At 39.2% G+C, this 22,315-nt stretch overlaps 1 protein-coding gene across 3 annotated transcripts in view; it reads left to right on the top strand.

The window, feature by feature from the left end:
* LOC150076549 (sphingomyelin phosphodiesterase 4) overlaps positions 1 to 22,315 on the top strand; it is a 324,202-nt gene that overhangs the window by 188,401 nt on the left and 113,486 nt on the right. For all 3 annotated transcript variants that reach the window (XM_090388185.1, XM_090388183.1, XM_090388184.1), the window contains 2 exons: positions 1,488 to 1,603; positions 16,613 to 16,736. In XM_090388185.1, coding sequence (XP_090244311.1) covers positions 1,488 to 1,603; positions 16,613 to 16,736 — 240 coding nt within the window. The remainder of the gene's footprint in view (positions 1 to 1,487; positions 1,604 to 16,612; positions 16,737 to 22,315) is intronic.

Here is a 22,315-nt window from a genome sequence, read left to right as displayed (position 1 = left end):
GTTGAGCAGATGGGCTGAGAGGTGGCATTTAACATTGACAAATGCAAAGTATGGGTAGCAGTAACCCCAGACTGGGTAGTACTACACTCAGAGTAGTGGAGAATGAAAAGGATCTGGAGTAATTGTGCAGTCAGATATGAAGTTTTCTGAAAAGTGCAAAAAAGGCTGCAAGAGTAGCTCCTGGTGTCTTGTCAATGATATACAGGAATTTTGCTAGCAGGGATAAGGGGGTAATTGTCCCTTTGTATAAGGCATTGGTCAGGCCACATCTTGAATACTATATACAGGTCTGGAGGCCTCATTTTAGGAAAGATGTAGAGCTGCTGGAACGAGTATGGAGGAGGGCAATGAGATTGGTGAGTGGAACAAAAGGTTGCTGTTACCAAGAAAGGCTTAAGTTCTGCAAATTGCAGCTTCTGAAGACTAGGCACCTGTGAGGTGATCTAATTGATGAAGCTGCAATTTGCAGAACTTAAGCCTTTCTTGGTAACAGCAACCTTTTGGGCTATGTTACTGACCTGGTAATATTCATAAAAGATCACAGTACCTGTTTAAATCTTTGCATTATAGAGAGTGATTTTTGTGCTGTTCAAGTGCTAGGGAGAAAAAATTTCTGCCGAAAACTTATTTAAATAGAATACCACATCCCTTGACCTAATTTTCAGATATGAAACATACTGGTATATTTGTGTAGTAAATCTTTGTTTTGCTCAAAGAGTCAAATTATCTGTAAATATCCATGGGTTGATAACAGTATATGAGGTGTGGCAATGAAGTTCCCACTTGGTCCTGTTGCAATTCAAACTTCCTCCAAAAGATGGTGGTACAAAGATTGTCCAGTAGACTAACAGGTTGCAAGTAACAACCAGTTGCGGTGGTAGCATTAATGTTCTGTGTCACGATTTTGCAATGGAGTAATGAAGAGATATCAAATTTTGCTTTAAACTGAAAAAGTCTGCAATAGAAATGCATGAAATGTTCAAAAATGTTTATGAAATAAACAGTTTTTAATATTTTAACTGTTTATTTCTTTAATAATGTTTAAAAAACTGTTTATTTTTTTTATATTAAAAACTGTTTAAAGTCATATCAATGTGTTTGAATGGTAATAGGTGGTTTGAAGACAGACGAGATGCATTCAGTAGATAAGGTAAAAGTGGGTGGTGGGAGGACATGTATGAAGTAATGAAACTTTTGTATATGGTGTTCGTATAATGAAAATATACTCAGCTCCTTGACATAACATGGCCTTAACAATTCCCTATTCATAGACACTACGGACTCCCTGCAGTAGCTGTCTGGCAGAGTAAGAGGCAACAAGATTGTACACTAGCTGATCCAGATTCCTCCTAGAAAGTTACCAATAGGTTTAGTATGATGGACTATCTAGCATCTGGTTGAAAATAAAAAGTTATTTAAAATAAGATTTTTTTTTTTTTTTTTTGATTGAATTATTGATCATATGCATTTTATTACTTCTTTTATAGCCACTTGAGGCATGGTTAAGTTACATACAACCTTGGAGATACACAAATGTTTTCCCTGACATTCATCGATTTACTAAAGAAAGAGATGAAAAGGATAGAATTGTTGATTCCAAATGGTAAATAAAAAATTTTTAGGTAATTTCTAGGTAAAATTTTTAGGTAATTTCTAAGTAAAATATTTAGGTAGTTTCTAGGTAATTTCTAGGTAAAATATTTAGGTAGTTTCTAGGTAATATATTTCATTGTTAGGTAGTTATTTCATTTTAGGTAGTTTTTAGGTAATATATTGTATTGTGGTCACTGGTTGTATAAGAACTGTGGTCTTGCCAGTCTATTATGTTTCTTGCTATTCCTTGAGTTGAGAGGGTTACATCTATGTAAGATTGACCTATCATGGTACAGTAAGTGGGAGTGGAACCTGGTTTATTTAGGGCCGTTAAATTATTTGCTAGGATCATGTCCTCCAGGAGATGGCCCATTTTGTGTGGGGGGGGGGGGCTGTTTCACATGGTGAGCAGGCTTTAGAATCAATTCCTATTATGAGGTCTTGGCCTTTGAGCATTTCCAAGGCTTTGTCTAGGTGAGTAAGATATGGCTCAATGGGTTGGTTGTGTTTTCTGCACTGTAAATATGTAGAAATGACTTGCAGCTGCCCAAAAGGACCTTCCAGCAATGCACAGACTGCATGAGTATTGCAATGGCCTGCCACTGTGGTTACTACTACTGCCTGGGTTTGTGACCACTACAGAGGCCCAGCAATGGGCCACTGCATTGTCCCCTTGTAATTGCCTCAGCTTGTACAAGTTTAGCACTTGAAGGGATGCCTTTTACTATCCCCTTATATGAGTATGGTTCCTTAATCGGTAATATATGCTGATCTTGGGCTAGTTTGAGATTTAGTTCATGACTGTGAGGGATTATTGTGTGTTGATTTGTGTTATTTTGATAAATTCTCTGTTCACTTGGTTATTGTTAGTGTATTATTCATAACTGATTTTATTCTTCAATTGATCAACTATTCTGAGGCATTCCTGACATTTGGGGCTTCTATAAGAATATGGTGCTCCCTTTTTCTCATTTTGCAATTGGGGCATTTGGATTGTTCCTTCTTGTTGGGACAATCTGCAAATGTGTGACCCATGCCGGCACAGTGGCCACAGGTGCTTTACCTCTTGCTTACAGGCAGAGGCAGACTGGGTCAAAAAATTTTACCGGGGAAAACTTGTAGTGGCCTTATACGAGTGTTTATGGCCATATTGTTTATAGCCAAAATCACACCAGCCTCTACCAGTCTGCAGCCCACCAGCGTTTCCCCGTTCAGTCTTATAGCAAGTCCGTCCCTGCTTACATGTCTTGGCAGTGTGGTTATTGCCAAGGCACTTATACACAAAATCCTTAATTCCATGGGATGTCCAGCCTACATAGGCTCTGTTATTTTAATCCTGGAAGGCCCTCCAGACACCTCTAGGATCCAATTTGTAGTATTTTTAGCTTTAGACTTAGAGGAAAACCTTACCTTAATGAGGTTGTTTACTTCCTCCTGTGTGTAGCATGAGTCTGGGATTATTGAGATAAAGATGCTCAAATAGTTCCTCCTTTGTCACTTCATTGGGTATGTTGTACAGTATCACAGTTGGCCCTATTTTCTTGGGCTGCTCAGTCTTTAGACTTTGCTCTTCAAATTCCTTGCAATCCTGTAACTTCTGTATATCTTTGGGGGGGGGGACTGTCTCAATTAAAATTCCTTTTTCTTTTATTTTCCTCAAATTTTTGATTTTTATTTCCTTCAGTAGCGATTTGAATTTAGTTATGACTGCATTTTTTACCTCTTCCCTAGTTTTCATGTTGCTTTTATTAGTATGACTGATTGCTTTTAATTTTGGTCTTTTTCTTTGGCTGTGGTACTGGGATGTTTCTTGCTGTTATTTGGGTATGTGTGTTGCCTTGGATTAAGTCTGGTCTAGGGCTTCTCCTTTCAGTTTTTACACCTGGGCATAGTGTTTCTTATGTAGCAGCACTGTGGGGTTCCCCCTACAAACCACAAGGTATGTTTGTGACACAGTACAGACTCTGTAAATGCTAGAGATAGTGTAGTATTTGTGTTAGTTTGCTTAGTATAGTGTGGAGTTATGTTGGTCTGTTGTTCTTCTGACCTTTAGCCACCAGGTGGTACCCTTCATTTCTATCCACTACTGAAACCAGGAGGCAGCCGGTTACAGTAGAATACAGACTGGCAGTGGCAAACCCTGGATTGTGACTGAGCTTCCAAGGGAGGAGCACTCAGTGGGGAAAAAAAACCATTAGAGGGGGAAGATGTGAATGGGATGACAGAGGAGGGAGCAGAGCAAGAAGGTTAGGGTGGATCATGAGGAAGGCTGTCCACCAAGAAGTGGAAAGTTAAAGGAATAGAAGCCCATCATCCACAGGGGGGGGCAGACAAGAAAACTAAAAGATTTGTAGTGGTAGGGTCCACCAGGCAAAAAATAGAGAAGGGAGTATGGATAATTTGGGAATAAAGCACATAGGGCTAGGCATGATCTCTGTTGGGAGAGATCACACTGAGGACAGTGGTTCACTATGAATAATCCCATACTAGCCATTGGGCAAGAAAAAAATATACAACATGAAAGGACCTCCTGGTTTGAGAGCAAGATCGCTGCACTGAGAGAGGCCTATAGGACTCTCAGAAATAGCTATGCCACCCTCATTAGAAATAAGTTGGTGGACCCTTTTTGGAACATCTAGTAATGTATGGGGTATTATATACTGAATCGCCATGAACAAAATGTCCAGAGCAGAAATGGTTCGTACCATCATAACTCCCAATGGAGCTCTGACCCATTCCTGGGAAGACCATGTTAACAATATCCTCAATGCTCTATTAGCATTAGCATTATTAGTAGAGGCATTTGATGCAAGAAAGCAAGCTTATGCAGCATCAGCCCAAAAAAAAAAAAAAACCACTTCACCCCTCTGTTCGTTCAAAATATCTGTCCAGCTGAGCCTTAAACTTATTTAGGCTATCAACTTCCACGACAAAGGATTGAAGTCTGTTCCACCAACCAACCACCTGCTGGCTAAAGGAAAATTTCCGCACGTCTATCCTACATCTGTCTTTCCTCAATTTGAATTTATGCCCTCTCAGATGATTATTCTGAGCGAGAGGAAGAATCCCATCAGCATTGAGCATGCTCAAACCATTCAAGGCTTTATACACCTCTATCAGATCACCTCGCTGGTGCCTAGTCTCCAGACACTGTAATTTGCAAAACTTAAGCCTTTCTTCATAAGATCACCCCTTTGTTCCATTCACTAATCTTATTGCCCTTCTCTGTACTCATTCCAGCAGCTCTACATCCTTCTTGAAATGAGGCCTCCAGACCTGTATGCAGTACTCTAGGTGTGGCCTGACCATTGCCTTATACAAGGGAATAATCACCTCCTTATCCCTGCTAGAAAAATTCCTATATATCATTGACAATACACCATGAGCTACTCTTGCAGCCCGTCTGCACTGCTCAGAGAACTTCATATTTGCCTGCACAACCACCCCCAGGTCCCTTTCATTCTCTACCACTGTCAGTGTAGTACCACAGAGTTGATACGTTGCTCTGGGATTGCTGTTTCCCATGTGTAGTACTTTACATTTGTCAATGTTAAACTTCATTTGCCACCTCTCAGCCCATCTGCTCAACCTTTCCAGATCCTGTTGCAGCAGCATAGTGTCAGTAGTGGCCTTGACAACCCTGCCTACCTTTGTATCGTCTGCAAACTTCGACATTAAGCTTGATATACCCTCATCAATATCATTTATGAATACAGAAAACAATAATGGACCCGACACTGAGCCCTGAGGGACTCCACTAATAACATTAGTCCACGTTGAGCAGTGTCCATTGATTACCACTCTCTGTCTTCTCCCCCTCAGCCACCCCTTTATCCACAGCAGCAATTTGCCTCCAATGCCACACTGCTCCAATTTGTGCAGCAGTCTTCCATTGTGCAACAATATCAAAAGCCTTTCTAAGATCCAAGTATATAATATCAAAGTTATTCCCTGCATCCAGTTCCTTTGTGACTGCATCATAGTATCCAATCAAATTGGTCAGGCAAGACTTCCCCTTAACAAAACCATGCTGGGTCCGAGCTATAGCTGAAGTCTTGTCTAAATGATCCTGCAGTGCTTCTTTAACTAGTGCCTCCATTAATTTTCCTGGAACAGAAGTTAAACTCACAGGTCTATAATTACTTGTGTCAGCCTTTGATCCTCCTTTGTGAATTGGTGTGACATTTGCACATCTCCAGTCTGTGGGTACCTCCCCTGAGTCCAAGGAAGCTCTCATAATTATGGCTAAGGGTTTGCTTACTTCCTTTGCTGCCTCCTTTAATATAACTGGATAGATCCCATCCACCCCGGGTGCTTTTCTTGTGTTTATCTTCAACAATTTCTCCTCCACTTTACTCTCAGTTATTACAAGATTCTCTGGCTTACTGCTAGAGTTGAATACACCTCTAGCTTTCCCCTCGCTAAATAACTCCTCATGTGTGAATGTTGATGCAAAATATTCATTTAGTTTGTTAGCTACCTGAGCAGGATCATCAACAGTTGACCCATCGATATCAAGTGGACCAATCTGATTCATCCCCTTCCTTCTGGAGTTTACATAAGTAAAGAACTCTTTGCTGTTTTTCTTTGCATCCCTTGCCACAGATTTCTCGTAATCTGCCTTCGCCTGCCTAACCTCCTTTGTAACTTGGTTACAGATCAACTTGTATCTATCATAGGCTTCTGTGTCATGTGTTAATTTGTATGTATCCCATGCATATTTCTTCTCTGCCATATGCCTCATCAGTTCATCTGACATCCATTTAGGCCTAAACCTTGAACAATATTTCTTAGTTGGTATGTATAGCCTAGTAGCTTCCAAGATAAGTTCTTTGAATGCTTCCCATTTTGCATTTGCTGTTGGTAACATCATCAGTTGGGCCCACTGTATAGAATTTAAATACTGTCTCAGTCCATCGTAGTTGCCTTTACAAAGTTACCTCTTTGAGTAAATCCCACTTCAGCACACTGTGATCACTGCCACCTAGTGGTTCATTTATCTGCAGATTCTTAATGCATGAAGAATCACTGCTGATAATCAAATCAAGAGTATTCTTCCCTCTAGTTGCCTCCTGAACATGCTGATGTAGAAAACAATCATCCAATAAATCCACAAAAGCCTTGCTAGTGTGTGAGTGACCAGCCCCCAAATTCCAGTCAATATCTGAGAAATTAAAATCTCCCATTATAAGACTCTCTGATTTACTGGCCCACTCTATTTCCCTGTACAGTATCTTATTATACTCATCAGAGTCATTAGGCCTATAGCACACTCCTACTCTCAATTTTGATCTCCCAATGCTTATGTCACACCAAACTGACTCAACACTGCACTGTCCAGCGATGTCCACTGGCTTCACTTCCTTGGATTTTATGTATTTCTTAACTAATAGCATAACCCCTCCTCCCTTCCTATCCAGTCTATCCTTTCTGTAGACGTTGTACTCCTCAAATTCCAGTTCTCCATTCCTTATATCTGTGTGACACCACGTCTCTGATATCCCAACAATATCTGCCTTTAATGTTTTGAGCAATACCTCAAATTCATCAAATTTATTTACTAAACTCCTAGCATTGGTGTACTCGCAAGTATACATGCACCTATTTCTATTCTTAGCTACCCTAACACAACCCATGTGTTTACTTGTACCGCAATGACTCCCGGCACTCTCTGAAATATCCTGCATCTTGTTTTTCAGGCTTCTGCTCATTCCAATAGAAGCAGTGCAAGAATCTCTTTCACCTCTGCCAGTGGCTACTGTTAATCTATTCGTCTTTGTCTCCCCCCAAGCTAGCAGTTTTCCGACCCACCTAACACTGCCTCGATAGCATCAGCAAATATTCTTGCACCCTTTCTATTTAAGTGTATCCCATCCCTGTAGAAGCAATCTCGCCTGTTAACAAGTACAGTCCAGGCTGAAAAAAATTCTGCCCCTTGAGCCTTGCACAATCTTTCCAGGGCCGAATTGATTGACAAGGCTCTCATCATATACTCCTCTTATCGTGTCTGGGCAGAATTGCAGACACTTTCAAATTCAAAATTCCCAGAGGGAGACTAAGCCCTCACAGAAACACAATGACATTTGTGCTAATAACACTCCGTATGCAAAATGAACAGCCCTTTACTCATGAGGAAATGAATTCAGCTTTAGAATGCAATGAAATTAAAACGTTATTGTTTTTGGAGCATTCTGAGGAGATTGGCAATCTAATCACCTCCAGCAGATTGTGTGTCCTGGGCACACAATCTGTTGGAAGTGATCAAATTGGCTGCTTCTGTCTTCCCATACCGGGCGCCTCCGTAGCCAGGTGGGCAGGAGCTGCAGTGCATAGCACACGCTTCTTGATTAGACTGGGGTTCGAGCCCATGACCACCAAATGCGGAGGATGCGGAAAGTAGTGGCATGTGATGCAAGAAAGCAAGTGTATGAGCTTATGCAGCATCAGCCAAAAAAAAAAAAAATCACACCATTCCCTCCAAATGCCTGTCCAGTTCCTCCTTAAATTTATTCAACCTATCAACTTACACATCGACAGATGGAAGTTTGTTCCAGCAATTAACCACCCGCTGGCTAAAGGCAAATTTCCGCACATCTATTCTACATCTGTCTTTTCTTAATTTGAATTTATGCCTCCTTAGGTTCGTAATCTGAACAAGTGGAAGGATCCCATCAGAATTCAGCGTGCTCAACCCATTCAAGGCTTTACACACGTCAATAAGATCACCGCACAGATGCCTAGTCTCCAGCCACTGCAATTTACAGAACTTAAGCCTCTCTTTGTAAGAGGATCCTTCATTCCCCTCACCAATCTTGTTGCCCTTCTCTGTACACGCTCAAGCAAATCTACATCCTTCCTAAAATGAGGCCTCCAGATCTGTACACAGTACTCAAGACGTGGCCTGACCATTGCCTTATACATAGGGACAATCACCTCCTTTTCCCTGCTAGCAAAATTCCTATATATCATTGACAAAACCCCATGACCTGACCTAGCAGCCTGTCTGCATTGCTCAGAACACTTCATAACTGACTGCACAATTACTCCCACGTCTTTTTCATTTTCTACGACCTTAAGTGTAGTACCACACAGTTGGTACGTTTCTCTGGGGTTACTTCTACCCATATGCAGTACTTTGCATTTGTCAAGATTAAACTTCAGTTACCACTTCTTAGCCCATCTGCCCAAATTATCTAGATCCTGTTGCAGTAGCACACTGCCATTACTGTCATTAACAACCCTGCCAATCTTTGTATCATCTGCAAACTTCCACACTAAGCCTGATATACCTTCATCAATCATTCGTAAATATACAAAACAACAGAGGACCCAACACCGAACCCTGTGGGACTCCACTAATAACATTAGTCCACGAAGAGCAGCACCCGTTGATTACCACCCTCTGTCTTCTCCCACTCAACCATCCTTTTATCCATTTTAGCAACTTACCCTTAATACCATTCTGCTCCAATTTGTACGGGTAGTCTTCCATGCACAACAGTGTCAAAAGCTTTCCTGAAATCCAAATATATGATATCAAAATTATTTTTTGCATCCAGTTTCTTTGTAATCACATCATAATATAATATCCTATCAAATTTGTCAGACAAGTCTTTCCCTTAACAAACCCATGCTGTTTCTGAATTATTGTTGCAGTCTTGTCTGGATGATCCTGCAATGCATCTTTCACCAGTGACTCCATTATTTTACCCAGAACAGAAGTTAAACTAACTGGTCTGTAATTACTCATGTCACCCTTCGATCTCCCTTTGTGAATTGGGGATACATCTGCACATCTCCAGTCCGTGGGGACCTCCCCTGAGTCCAAGGATGCTCTCATTATTATGGCTAAGGGTTTGCTTAGTTGCTTTGCTGCCTCCTTTAATATAACTGGATGATCCCATCCACCCGAGGTGCCTTTCTTATGTTTAACTTCAACAATTTCTCCTCCACTTTGCTCTCAGTTATTACAAAATCATTAAGCACTCTGCTACAATTTGATAACTTTCTGCCATTTTCAAACCTTAATAACTCCTCATGTGTGAATGTACTCATTCAGTTTGTTTGCTATGTGAGCTGGATCATCAACAGTCGAACCATCGATATCAAGTGGACCAATCAGATTCATCCCCTTCCTTTTAGAGTTTATATAAGTAAAGAAATCCTTGTTGTTTTTCTTAGCATCTTTTGCCAAAGATTTCTCATAATCTGCCTTTGCCTGCCTAACCTACTTTGTGACCTGATTACAGACTAGCTTATATCTGCCATAGGCTTCTCAGTTGCTTGATAATTTATATGCATCCCATGCATTTTTCTTCTCTGTTACGAGTCTCATTAGTTCATTAGATAACCATTTAGGCCTAAACCTTGAACAATATTTCTTAATAGGTATGAAACTTTTAGTAGAAACTTTTAGAAACTCCACGATTAATTCCTTGAATGTTTCCCACTTAGAATTTACTGTTGGTATCAGTTGATCCCACTGTACAGAATTTAAAAACTGTCTGAGACTACTGTACTCACCTTTACAGAAGCAAAAACCCTTTCCTTTACCCCTGATGGTAATTAAATCTTTAAGTAAATCCCACATCAGTACACTGTGATCACTGCCACCTAGTGGTTCCTTTATCTGCAAACTCTTGATACACGAATGATCACTGCTGATAACCAGATCAAGAGTGTTACTTTCTCTGGTTGCCTCTCGAACATGCTGCTGCAGAAAACAATCATCCAATAAATCCACAAAAGTCTTACTAGTGTGGGATGTTAAAATCCCCCATTATAAGACATTCTGATTTACTGGCCCACTCTATTTCTCTGTACAATTGTTCATTGTACTCATTCAAGTCATTAGGCCTATAACACACTCCTTCTCTTATTTTTGCTTTTGCAGTGCTTATGTCACACCAAACGGACTCAACAGTGCACTGTTCATCTATATCAACTGGATGCACTTCTTTTGATTTTATGTTTTTCTTAATTAAGGTCAGGAAATGACCACCGCATACCCCGGAGCAATATGGCCTTAGTTGCTAATGCTCCTAAAAACCAAATAACAACTTCCCAGACCATCTCCTTAATCTCTTTAACAACTGCCTTTCCCAAGGTGTTTCCTGACATCTGGAAGCAGGCAAATCTAAGGCTGATACTCAGAAATCCAGATAAGCATCCAGCTTAAGCAAGGTCTTATTGACCAACAGTTTGCTACCTGTGCTTGGTAAGATTCTCGAGAGAATGTTACTGTTGAGGTTAATGACCATTTCCCCCAAGCTAATTGCAATCTCATAGGCAGCATGAATTAAAACCAGGTAAATCAACAGAAGGTTCAATAAACTAGCTAACCCAAGTAACAGCTAATACTCAAGAAATATATATGCTGGGGCATTTGACACCTAGTTGATGCTATAGCATCCTGTGGAGGCTACGGCATGCAAATTTCCCACTCTGCTTACACTGAAAGGACAGAATTCGTGTGATACCTGGTTCCTGGGCAATTCAATGGTTGTACCCCACCCCTTTCGCTAGTGGACCAATCCACCGCTTGGCAAGTATATAGGTGCATTGCAGCACTACATTCATGTAGATCAGGGGTGGCCAACCTATGGTGCATGCGCCAAACGTGGCGCTTTGGAAGATTACAAGTGGTGCATTTCATCATAAAATTTCTCAAGTACCCAAAGCCCATATTGCCAATTCTTTGGTTCTATTTCCTTTGATTTCAGGTCCTTCCGCATATGGCTTAAGACACTCACCACCTTCTTTCCACTTACACGCACATAAACTTTTAATTCCCTCAATTTAGCAAAAGAAAGAAATTAAATAGTCTCCAAAAAAATGCATTTCTTAATTTTGACTGTAAGTGATCTATGGCTATGAAAATATATCGAGCACCTAGTCATCCATTCTTTTGTACAGCCATTGCCTCCTGCGCTCGACTCTATGCACAAGTGGGAAAATAAATGCCGTGACTTTTTCAGGGGACTGAGAATATACAAATAGATCCTTTGTCGGAAGTCTTTCAAGTTAAAAGGAAACAATGAAATGATAAATTTGAGGTTTTTTTCATCTACGAGAAATTTCCATCAATCGCATTTCCAAATTGCATTTTGCCAACTCAAGAAATAGTAGGGGGAGCTCCCCTCACCCCACCCCCATCGCGCCTGCTCATCAGTTCGTCAAAATTTTTTGACAATTTACAATTGATATTCTGTGTGATACGACGTACATACTTGTGATCTGTTTGTTCTTTTTCAACATTTAGACTTCTAGAGTTTTGTACTTTTCTGGTTTTTTTTTTTTTTATTCCTTCTATCCACCACAGTGCAAAAGAAAAGCAGAAAGTGATATTAAATGTGAATTTAATGAACAGTGGGAAAATGAGTTGTTATTTATAGCAAGTTCATCAGGAAAACCGTTTTGCATTGTTTGTGAAAGTACTCTTTCACATAATAAAAGACATGATCTTAATAGACACTAAATCACAGCATCAGCATAGAAGGAAAAATGAAGCTCGTCCTTGAGTCTGAGCTAAGAAAAGAATATGTGACTAAGAAAAAGGAAGAAATCAGAAGAAGACAAAATATATTTGCTAAAGTAAGTTGTGAAGACTTGGCAATGATAGAAGCATCCTATGAAATTGCTTTAGTATTGGCAAAAAAAATGAAACTTGTTTCTGACAGAGAAGAAATTGTTAAGCCTTGTCTCCAAATATTTGCACGCCACCTTGGTAATAAAGGTATTGAAAGGAAAGCAGACGAAATTGCTATATCAAGGCAGACAGTTACGAGACGTATCGAGGAACTCTCTCAGGATGTATCTCAGAAACTGGAATATCTTGTCCATTCTTGTACTTTCTTTTCTCTAGCTTTGGATGAATCGACGGACATATGTGGTGTAGCCCAGTTAAGCATTTTTATAAGAGGAATTGATGATAATTTTAATGTCTTTGAAGAACTTGCCAGTCTGGAGTCATTGCATGGTAAAACAAGAGGATCAGACATATTTGAAAAGTAAACTCATCAGTGTGTGTACTGACGGAGTGCTGACAATGATAGGTAAAGCCAATGGCATTACAACTTTGCTTGAAAAATTTTTAAATCGTTCTGTACTAAAATATCACTGCATTATACACCAAGAGGCACTGTGTGGAAAAACTTTAAATATGCAGCATGTTATGTTACCGGTTGTGAAATTTGTGAATAAAATTAGAGCAAGAGCATTAAACAGATGAGAATTCAGAGAATTTTGTGAGTTGTTAGATTTGGAATATGGTGAACTTGTCCTTCATTGTGAGGTGTGCTGGCTTTCTGGAGGACAGGTTCTGAGTAGATTTTGGAAATTGAAAAATGCTGTTTATAACTTTTTAGAACAGGAAAATGAACTACCTGATGAAAGAACCTTATTATTAGATAACAACTGGCTATTTGATTTGGCATTTTTAGTTGATGTTACTAGTCATCTCAATGATCTAAATTCAAAACTACAAGGCATGAATAAATTATTTCCTAGCTTACTAAATAGCATCAATTCATTTAAAATGAAATTAAAACTGTTCATCTCTCAGTTAGAAAATCAGGATTTAAGTCAATTTCCACACTTGAAAGAGCAGAATGAATGTGCTGTGGGTGATAGCAATTGGACCAAATATCTTGAAAAAATCAAGTTATTGCAAGTGTCATTTGAAAGTCGTTTTCATGATTTGGCTAAAAAAGAAAACTACATGCTCGCATTTATAAACCCATTTTTATTTAGTGTATAAAACATAATTGAGATGCCTAGTAATATACAAATGGAACTTATTGATTTCAAAACAAATTCATTATTAAAAATGAAATTTCATGAGCTTTTTTCAGATCAAAATGCTTCTGACATGATTAATTTCTGGTGTTCATTACCCTGTAAACATTTCCCAGAACTAAGAAAATTTGCAAAAAATTATATGTCGTTTCGAAACGACATACAGATGTGAACAAGCATTTTCATCCATGAAATTGATCAAAAGCAAAACGAGGTCGCGAATGACTGATTCAAATTTGAAGAATTCTCTGCTGCTCTCAGTAACAAATTTAACACCAAACATTGAAAGACTGGCAAAATCCAAACAGGCTCAAAAGTCTCATCAATGGCAAGTAATGTTTATGTGCTGTAATAGAAATTGCTTTACATACAATAATTAAATCATTTAAAAATGTTGATTATGTTCATAAACATACTTTTATTAAAAAGGTTATTAAGGATATGCCTGGACTCCTTCTAGCGAGCAGAGAGAACAGATGACTCCAAGTTCCAACATGATCTCACTCAGAGCTCTCTCTCTCATCACATCCAACAACTTGGTACAGAGCTGTCTTCACCAAACGAGACTCTCCGGCAGCTGTATCACCATCAACGGGTTCCACGACAGCGGTCGCCCTCTCGTCCAAGAGATCATCTCTCACCTTTGTAGATTGGTGCTCCAATGAACATGTGTGTTTTGAACTGGCATACATTATTTAATTTAGTTGCATATTTGAGTTATTCTTTTTCCTCCCCTAAGCAAAGCAGATCCTACCCCTATCCCTATTTTCCAACCCCAATCATGAACGTAAGAAGGTAGAAAAGGTGCTTGAATTGTATGGCGCATCTGAACTCGTATGTGAAAAAATTGGCGCATGGTATGTAAAAGGTTGGCCACCACTGGTGTAGATGGTAATTCAATGTCAGTATGGATAAATGTTGCGAGTTAACCGACTTTGAAAGAGGGATGATAGTGGGTGCCCGATGCATGGATCACTATCGTGGAGGTGGTACAGAAATTGCACTATCCCCATTCGACAGTATCAAGAGTGTATCGGCAATACACCATTTCCGGAATAACATCTCATCGTGGACAGTGCTGTGGGCGGGGAAAGGTGGTGGATGAACGTGGCCATTGACGTCTGTCTCACATTGTTTCAACCAACAGGAGAGCGACAGTGGCACAAATCACTGCTGACTTCAACGTCTTCACCAAGACCATCAGGCAATCATTAGCTGCAAAAGGTTATGGGAGCTGCCGACCCCCCAGAGTCCCATTGCTGACACCACAACACAACTGTATGACTCAACTGGGCGAAAGAACATCGGCAGTATACCTTGGACGGTCGGAGACTGGTCTCCTGGTCTGATGAGTCCCATTTCCAGTTATTTCGAGCAGACGGGGTGCATATCTGGCAGAAACCGCACGAAGCTATGCACCTGTCATGTCAACAAGGAACTGTTCAGACAAGTGGACAGTCAGTAATGGTCAGGGGCATGTTCAACTGGCACATGTTGGGACCTCTGGTACATCTAGACTCATCTCTAAACAGTCCATCCTTGCAGATCATCTGCATCCCTTCGTGGTCATCATGCACCCACGGGGCAGTCTAAAGTGTGTTAGTTGTCTGATGGTACCAGGGGTTTCCCCTCATCTCTGCGTTGTATTCTTTGTGAGTGACACAGAACTCTGTGGAGGCCAGAGATTTAAAAAGTGTGTGGGGAGTTCATTATGTTCTGTTGTTTCTTTGACCATTTAGCCATTGGGCCCCTATGCACCCACGGGGCAATGGACTCTTCCACCAGGACAGCGCACCCCCCCACACAGAGTCGTGGTAGAACGTGATTCGAAGAGCATTCCGCAGATTTTACCACCGTGGAATGGCCTCCCTGTTCACTGGACATAAACCTTGGGAGCATATTTGGAATGCTGTGGAAAGGTCCGTTCGAGCTTTGGATTCCTCCATCCAGGAATGCAACAGAATTATGTACAGCGGTGCAGCAAGCATGGATGGAAATACCTGTGTAACGCTTTCGTGAACTAGTGGACTCGATGCCTCACCGTGTGACTGCCCAGGCGAAAGGTGGGCCTACCCGTTACTAGGTATCCCATGATTTCTGTCCACTCAGTGTATATAAAATTATAAACAGTTATCTGAGCAATAGAAAAGTTACAGGCTGAACCACATATCAACAGGTAAACAGAACTGTCTCCAGAGGATGCTCCCAGAGCTTTATTCTGTGCCCATTCTTCTGGAGCATTGTAATGGATGGATGAATAACAAAATACTAATCTCTCTCTCCTACAGAGGTTATTGCCTATGCAGATGACCTGGTTCTGATTGCAAAGGCAAACTTCCATGCCCCCTCACTTTTATAGCTTCATGTGAGCGTGCTTTGATGTGTTTCCTGCAATGCAGCAGATTGTTCAATACTTTGAACAGCAATGGGGTTCTTCTTGTAGCAATGAAGAAATAAAACCGTGTGTTTTAGATTTGTTAGAGCAGTAAGACACTACACCTAGTTAGTAGCGAAATATCATTTACTTTTCTGATTTTTGTTAAAGAAAGGGTACTGCCCATTAAAATACAATTTTGAGTAAAAAATTAAAATTTAAAAATTAAAATGATTTTTTTAAAAATTGTAAATACAAAAAATTAAATTTGGCTTAAAAAAGCCAAAACTGGAGGAATTCTCTTCAATTCGCATCCAGAATTGATCGAACCAAATTAAATGATATACAAATATGTGTAAAGTATTTTGTTGTTGTAGAGTATTTATGTAATTTTTTTCTTTTTTGATTTTGACAATTTTATTCTAATGCTATGCTAGACAATAGAGTTAAATTGAGAAGAAATTAATGTTTAAAAGCATTATAATCAAATTTTTATGTCATATACAAAGTTTTCATTTTTATAAAACTTAAATTTCATTAAGAGACTCATTTGAGAGAGCTTACCCTATCTGATAGCCTATTTAAGTTCAGGAAACTTAATCAAGAAAAAAACTATATTGTATGGAATTACTTTTTTAAAAATTATTATTTTGACTGGTGATGCCCAATGTTGTATCCCCCCCCCCACACAAATGATCATAGGAAGCATTTATTGCATTCAAATTAAAAGTCAGACCGTCGTATTGTAATGAATAATTTTAATTATACAAGGTTGTGCATCACAGAATGATTTTCTGTTTATAAGATAACCTTAAATAAATGCTAATTTTACACCATACATTTTAACAGGAAGAAATTTGTAGCTGAGAATCTTCTATTTTATACCATGATTTTTCAACAGCTGCTACCCAGGTTTTTGCGAATGGAACTGAATTCTCCCAAAAATGCCTACATGCTGTTTCGTGTAACCAAGGTAACATTTGCAAATTCTATTTTGTATATTAAAACAAACACTTAACTTATCATTTAAATGTTTTTTTTTTTTTCCAAAAGAGCTTTCATTTTGAGGATGAGATATTTCATTGCATTAATGCAGCCTTTTTTTTTTTTTAAACTACACATCTTGGGTGTTCTCCGGGAGTCCTCTTCAGCAAAAATATCTGCACAGAGAAACAGACTAGAATATATTTACATATTTACCAAAAAATTCTGGTATGCATTTAACGAATTTTTTTTTGTCCATACACTAGTGGGGATGTGCGCAAACCCCATATGGAATATAGGCCAGTCACCTGCAAGTAATTTTCAACTTTTTTTTTTTTTTTTTTTAATTCTTTGTGCTGTAACATTTATAACATTTGGTATAAGTATTTTTTAAGCTTTGGTTTTTCCAAAATGATTCAGTTGATTTTTGGTTATTCATTCAGAATCTAGAAACATCATTATTGTCACATTTCCTCAGTATATTCTGACAGCCTAAATAAGAGGGTGATTTTGTGTAACCCAGATTAAAATGTCTAGTTATTCGTAAAGTTATTTCTGAAACTATAGGATAAATTAATAATTTTGGTTAAGGGAGAACTTTGATATGTTTTCTACTTGTCAGTGAACTTTATATTTATTAATAAACTTCATAGTTCTTATGTTGGTCTTGATGTGTAAATTAATTAATTTTCATCATTATCAAAATCTGTTATATGCAATGGGTGTACAGAATTGCTTATGTAGTATAGATCAATAAAATATAAATGCCCTTTATTTGAGTTGGGAGTGAGATGAAGTCAACCAAATGATAAATGAAGCTTGAAAAGTCAACCAAGACGATTATGTCCCTCTAAAAATCAAGTAGTTCAAAGAAAACTCTAAATGCCCTTTATTGGGTCAGAGTGAAATATGTATGGTATTCTACCAGCCAAATGGGAAATAAAGCTTGAAGTTAACTAGAGACATTTATTCCTCTTTATTGACTTAATTTGACACCAGTACCAATTTTTAACGAAATAAAATGTCTGCTTAAAATATGTAGAATGATGGGAACTAAAAGGAAAACTCAAATGTCAGTGGTATGGTATATTTCTTTATGAGCTTGAAGTAATTCTGTGAACAGGAGCTCCCTGACTTACATAATACTCAACTTATGCAAATTCGACTTTACGTAAGTTTTTGCCGGCCAATGCAAACTGAAAAAAAAAATATATATATATATATATATATATGGAAACATATTTTGCATCTGTAGGAATAAATGAAGGTATTGTGAAAATATCGTAATGTGAACCCAATAACATGTTGTTGTTTTTTTTTTTTTTTTTTTTGTAATTTGTTCCAAATCCTTGGAAGTTGAAAATTTTGATATATTACTAAGCTAATCTCTAAAAGATCGTATCTATAATGGAAATTGCACTATGCATTCATCGTTATCATATGTTCTCGTTATAAGAATCAATTTTGAACGCCTTTGTGATCTTTTTCTAAAGCACGTTTCTGGAGGTCACTACCAAAAAAACAAAAACAATTTGCGCTTTTCAGTTTATTGGGCTTTTCTGTTAGCGCAATCTATTATAAACGGGTAGTAAACTCAATCTTATTGCATTTGCGATAATATGGATAACTGAAATTGTGTGAGTTTTTACATTATGGTATTATGGTGAAATGTGTTTCCCCTTCACTGAAATCTTCAATCATATAAAAGACAAATTTTCAGAAACTTCTCTTCGTTCCTATTTACGTATTACAACAATGAAGGGAAAGTGCAAGTGCTGGCAGTGCTAGGAAACAAAACAAAATTGACTTAGAAATGAATATGAATAATTAAGAAGTACGAAGCAGGACAAAGTTTGTCATCTATTGAAGGGAATTTGGTTTCACTGCTTCAACAGTGAATACTATTTAAGGGGTAGGGTCTATATAAAAGAACGTGTTAAAGGATCAACAGTGATCACAAAACAGCATTCAGGTGCTATATTGAAGATGGAAAAGCTATTAATAATATGGATGGAAAATCAGATTCAGAAGCGAGTGCCCCTGAGTCCAATAGCCATTCAAACAAAAGCAAGAAGTATTTATGAAGATATTAAGGATAAGTACGGCGAACCCCAAGCCAAGTTCGTGGCAAGCAGCAGGTGGTTTAATAGGTTCAAGCATTGTGCTGGTTTCCACAACATTAATGTATGCAGGGAAGTCACCAGTGCCGATTCTGCAGCTGCAGAAAAATTTTGTGATGTGTTGGAAAAAATTATTGATGAAGGCGGCTATTCAATGCAGAAAATTTTTAACGTTGACGAGACTGCTCTGTATTGGAAAAAAATGCTGGCTCGAACATACATTGCCAAAAGGAAAAGACAATGCCAGGTTTCAAGGATTCAGAAGATAGGGGTCATGCTCTTGCTTGGGACTAATGCAGCAGGAGATTACAGATTAATACCACTGCTTGTGTACCATTCTGGAAATCCTCGTGCATTTAAGGGCATCAATAAAGCCACCCTACTCATGCATTTCCAATTGAACCAAAGTGCATGGATAACAGTATCTCTCTTTGAGGATTGGTTTAAATGCTGCTTCATTCTCGAGGTTGAAAAATATTGTAAAGAATGCGATGTTCCTTTCAAGATTTTGCTTCTATTAGATAATGCTCCTGGACATCCTGTGCATCTAGATGATTTCAATTCGATCGTGCAAGTCATTTCTACCACCAAACATGACTCCACTCATCCAACCTATGGATCAGGGTGTTATTTCGAATTTAAAAGCATACTATTTACACACAACATTTGCTTAGGCATTGTCTGTAGTAGATGACGAGAAAAATTTTACATTAAGAGACTTTTGGAAATCTTACAGTATTTACCACACCATCTTAAACATTAATAAGGCCTGGGCAGAAATTATTAAAAGTTGTTTAAATGCTACATTGGAGAAAATATGCCTACGGCACGTAAAAGGCTTCAAAGGATTTGAAAAGGATGAAAATCATGTGAAGAGGTTACAGATAAGACTGTAAAGGTTGCAGAGCTACTTTAGTTGGAGGTTGATGCCAAAGACGAGAAGGAGTTAGACGAAGAAGAGAAGGAATTATCTAATGAAGAACTTATTGACTTGCAGGCAGCAATAGTGAAAGAAGAAAATGCTGACGAAGCTCAAGATGAACCAAATGAGGAGCCGAGACCCTTCATCACCAGAGAGATGGCAATCGTTCGCTGTCAGGATCCATCTTCTCAAAATGGCATTGGCCATTTTGAGAAGATGGATCCTGACAGCGAATGATTCTTAAACGTTAACAGAGGGGTAAATGATATGCTTGCTTGCTACAAAGAAATCTAAGAGGTCCAGTATTCATTATCAAGGCAAGGAAGTCACAATATCAGATTCTGATGGATCCCAGGCCACACAGGAATAATTGGGAACGAAAAAGACAAACAGTAATCAAAGCTGCCACCTCTGACTATGCCTTTCATTCAGTATCATGTACAGATTACAAATCCTTTGTCCACTAAAGCAGTATAAAGTAGTGGCAACAACACTGGCAAGACTAAAAACAGACTTCATCTAATTAAACCTTCAACCATGGCATACTAGCTTCCAATCTAGCAAACACGATGTGTCCCTTGCTTGTTTACAAATTGAACATACACATAATTCACTCCTACTGAAACCTGCTTCGACAAGGGGTGGTCCTGAATGGTCCTGCTAGGATCAGTTGACTATTGGGTTCGCCTGCAAGGGTCAACTGTGTGAATGCCATGCCCCTACTCTCATGGTCCGAGGGACAGGATTCAGGCTGGCGACAGTGTGGGTATGGTGTCTGTGTAGCCCTGGCATCCCGCTCCCGAGTGCAATTATTGCTTGCCGGACAGTCGGTGTCCCTTTGGGCTCTGGTGGGTGGGGAGCCCGGGCACCAAAGAAATACAAAAATACTATGAATTCTGATAGACTAGTTCCTTCAGGGGCCCCAATCAGTCCCTATCTGCAAGTAACAACAGAGAAACAAAGTGCTATTGCTGCAAAGAGACAGCAAACTGAGATAACATTAGAGCCTGTCCCAAGGATTTTTAATCATCCACTCATAAACAGCGAAAACCCTATTGGAAAAATGTCTCCCTTTTTTATACAGAAAGGTTTAGAGGGGTTAGCAGGATCCCCTAAATCAGTTGATGCTCCGTTCTGAAGACGTCTTAATAGAGACAAAAAGTGACAGGCATTCTGAACAGCTACTCCGAGCAACATCTTTCGGAGGAATATTTTGCTCGGAGTAGCTGCGAGCAACATCTTTTGGAGGAATGCAGATAATCGTGACACCACATAGAACAGTTAACTCATCGAGAGGTGTCATTTCAGAGTGGGACCTTCTCAAGATTACCAAGGGGGAAATCTGCTCTGAGCTAAAACCATGGGGAGTAGTGATTGCCATTAAGAGAATTTCTGCACATAGAGATGGGAAACTGTTCCCACTAGAAACATCAACCTGACTTCCAATTCACTAATGTCTCTTAATGAGATTAAAGCTGGCTACGTCAACTGTCCAGTCCATATATACCAAATCCTTTATGGTGCTTTAGGTGTCAAAAATATGGACATTCCCAAATGGCTTGCCATGGAGTCCTTGCATGGTCCTTTGCACCACACTGAGCGCATGCTCAGTGTGGTGCAAAGGACCACGAGCAACATGTTCAGCTACAAAACCCGCCTGCATTAACTGCCAAGGAGAACACCCAGCCTACTCAAGAGCATGCGAGAGGTGGAAAGAAGTAAAGGAAATTCAACGACTTAAGGCAGAGCTGAACATATATCAGGTGTCAAGGAAAACAGTGAAACCTATAAATATCAACAAACCAAACCCATCTATGCTCAGAAAGTATCAGGGAGATGTTCCATCAGATCTCAGATGGGCATGACCATTCCTCCAAAAGAATTATTCACTCCCATATCAGTACCTCTTAACTCCATATGTAGCAAAAGCAATTGCCAGAGAAAAGACCAAGAAAGTGGAAGTACCCAAGAAAACATGGATGTTTAGGAGGAGGTACAAGATGATGATGATGAGTCTTGGAACTCTTTTCTAAGCAGGAAATGGACACAGGACAGCATTCATACTTCCCCAAAAAAGATAAATCCAAGGCTTGAGAGTAAGCTCCCAGCACCTCAGAAGCCACCTGGTGGACCCACAAAGCCAAAATAATGGCTAAATTCTTAATGGAATTGCCGTGTATTCTGGCAAAACAATGACGACATCATGAGGCAGTTTGCTTTTGCTTACAGGAGACAGACTTGAAAGCAAATGAAAACCCTTCCTTTCTTAATTCGTTTGAAAGGACATAACTGGGGACAGCCCTGCTCGTGGAGGCGTTACTATTCTTCTGGGCAACCATATGCCATTTTAACCTATTCCGCTCCCCACCAACATAAAGTGGTAGCAGTTTGCCTTAGTAGGGTTTTTACTAACAGTTTGTTCGGTTTATTTGCCAACTGGGGCCGACATCTCCCAGAAAGACCTTGATGATCTCTTTTTAGCATTTAGCATTAGTAGAGGCATATGATGCAAGAAAGCAAACTTAT

The sequence above is a fragment of the Mastigoproctus giganteus genome, chromosome 13 (genome assembly GCF_048544385.1).
Source record: "Mastigoproctus giganteus isolate SK-2022 chromosome 13, ASM4854438v1, whole genome shotgun sequence".
NCBI lineage: Eukaryota > Metazoa > Arthropoda > Arachnida > Uropygi > Thelyphonidae > Mastigoproctus > Mastigoproctus giganteus.
Note: the sequence above shows the minus strand (reverse complement) of the source record. Positions and strands in the feature narration are given on the sequence as shown.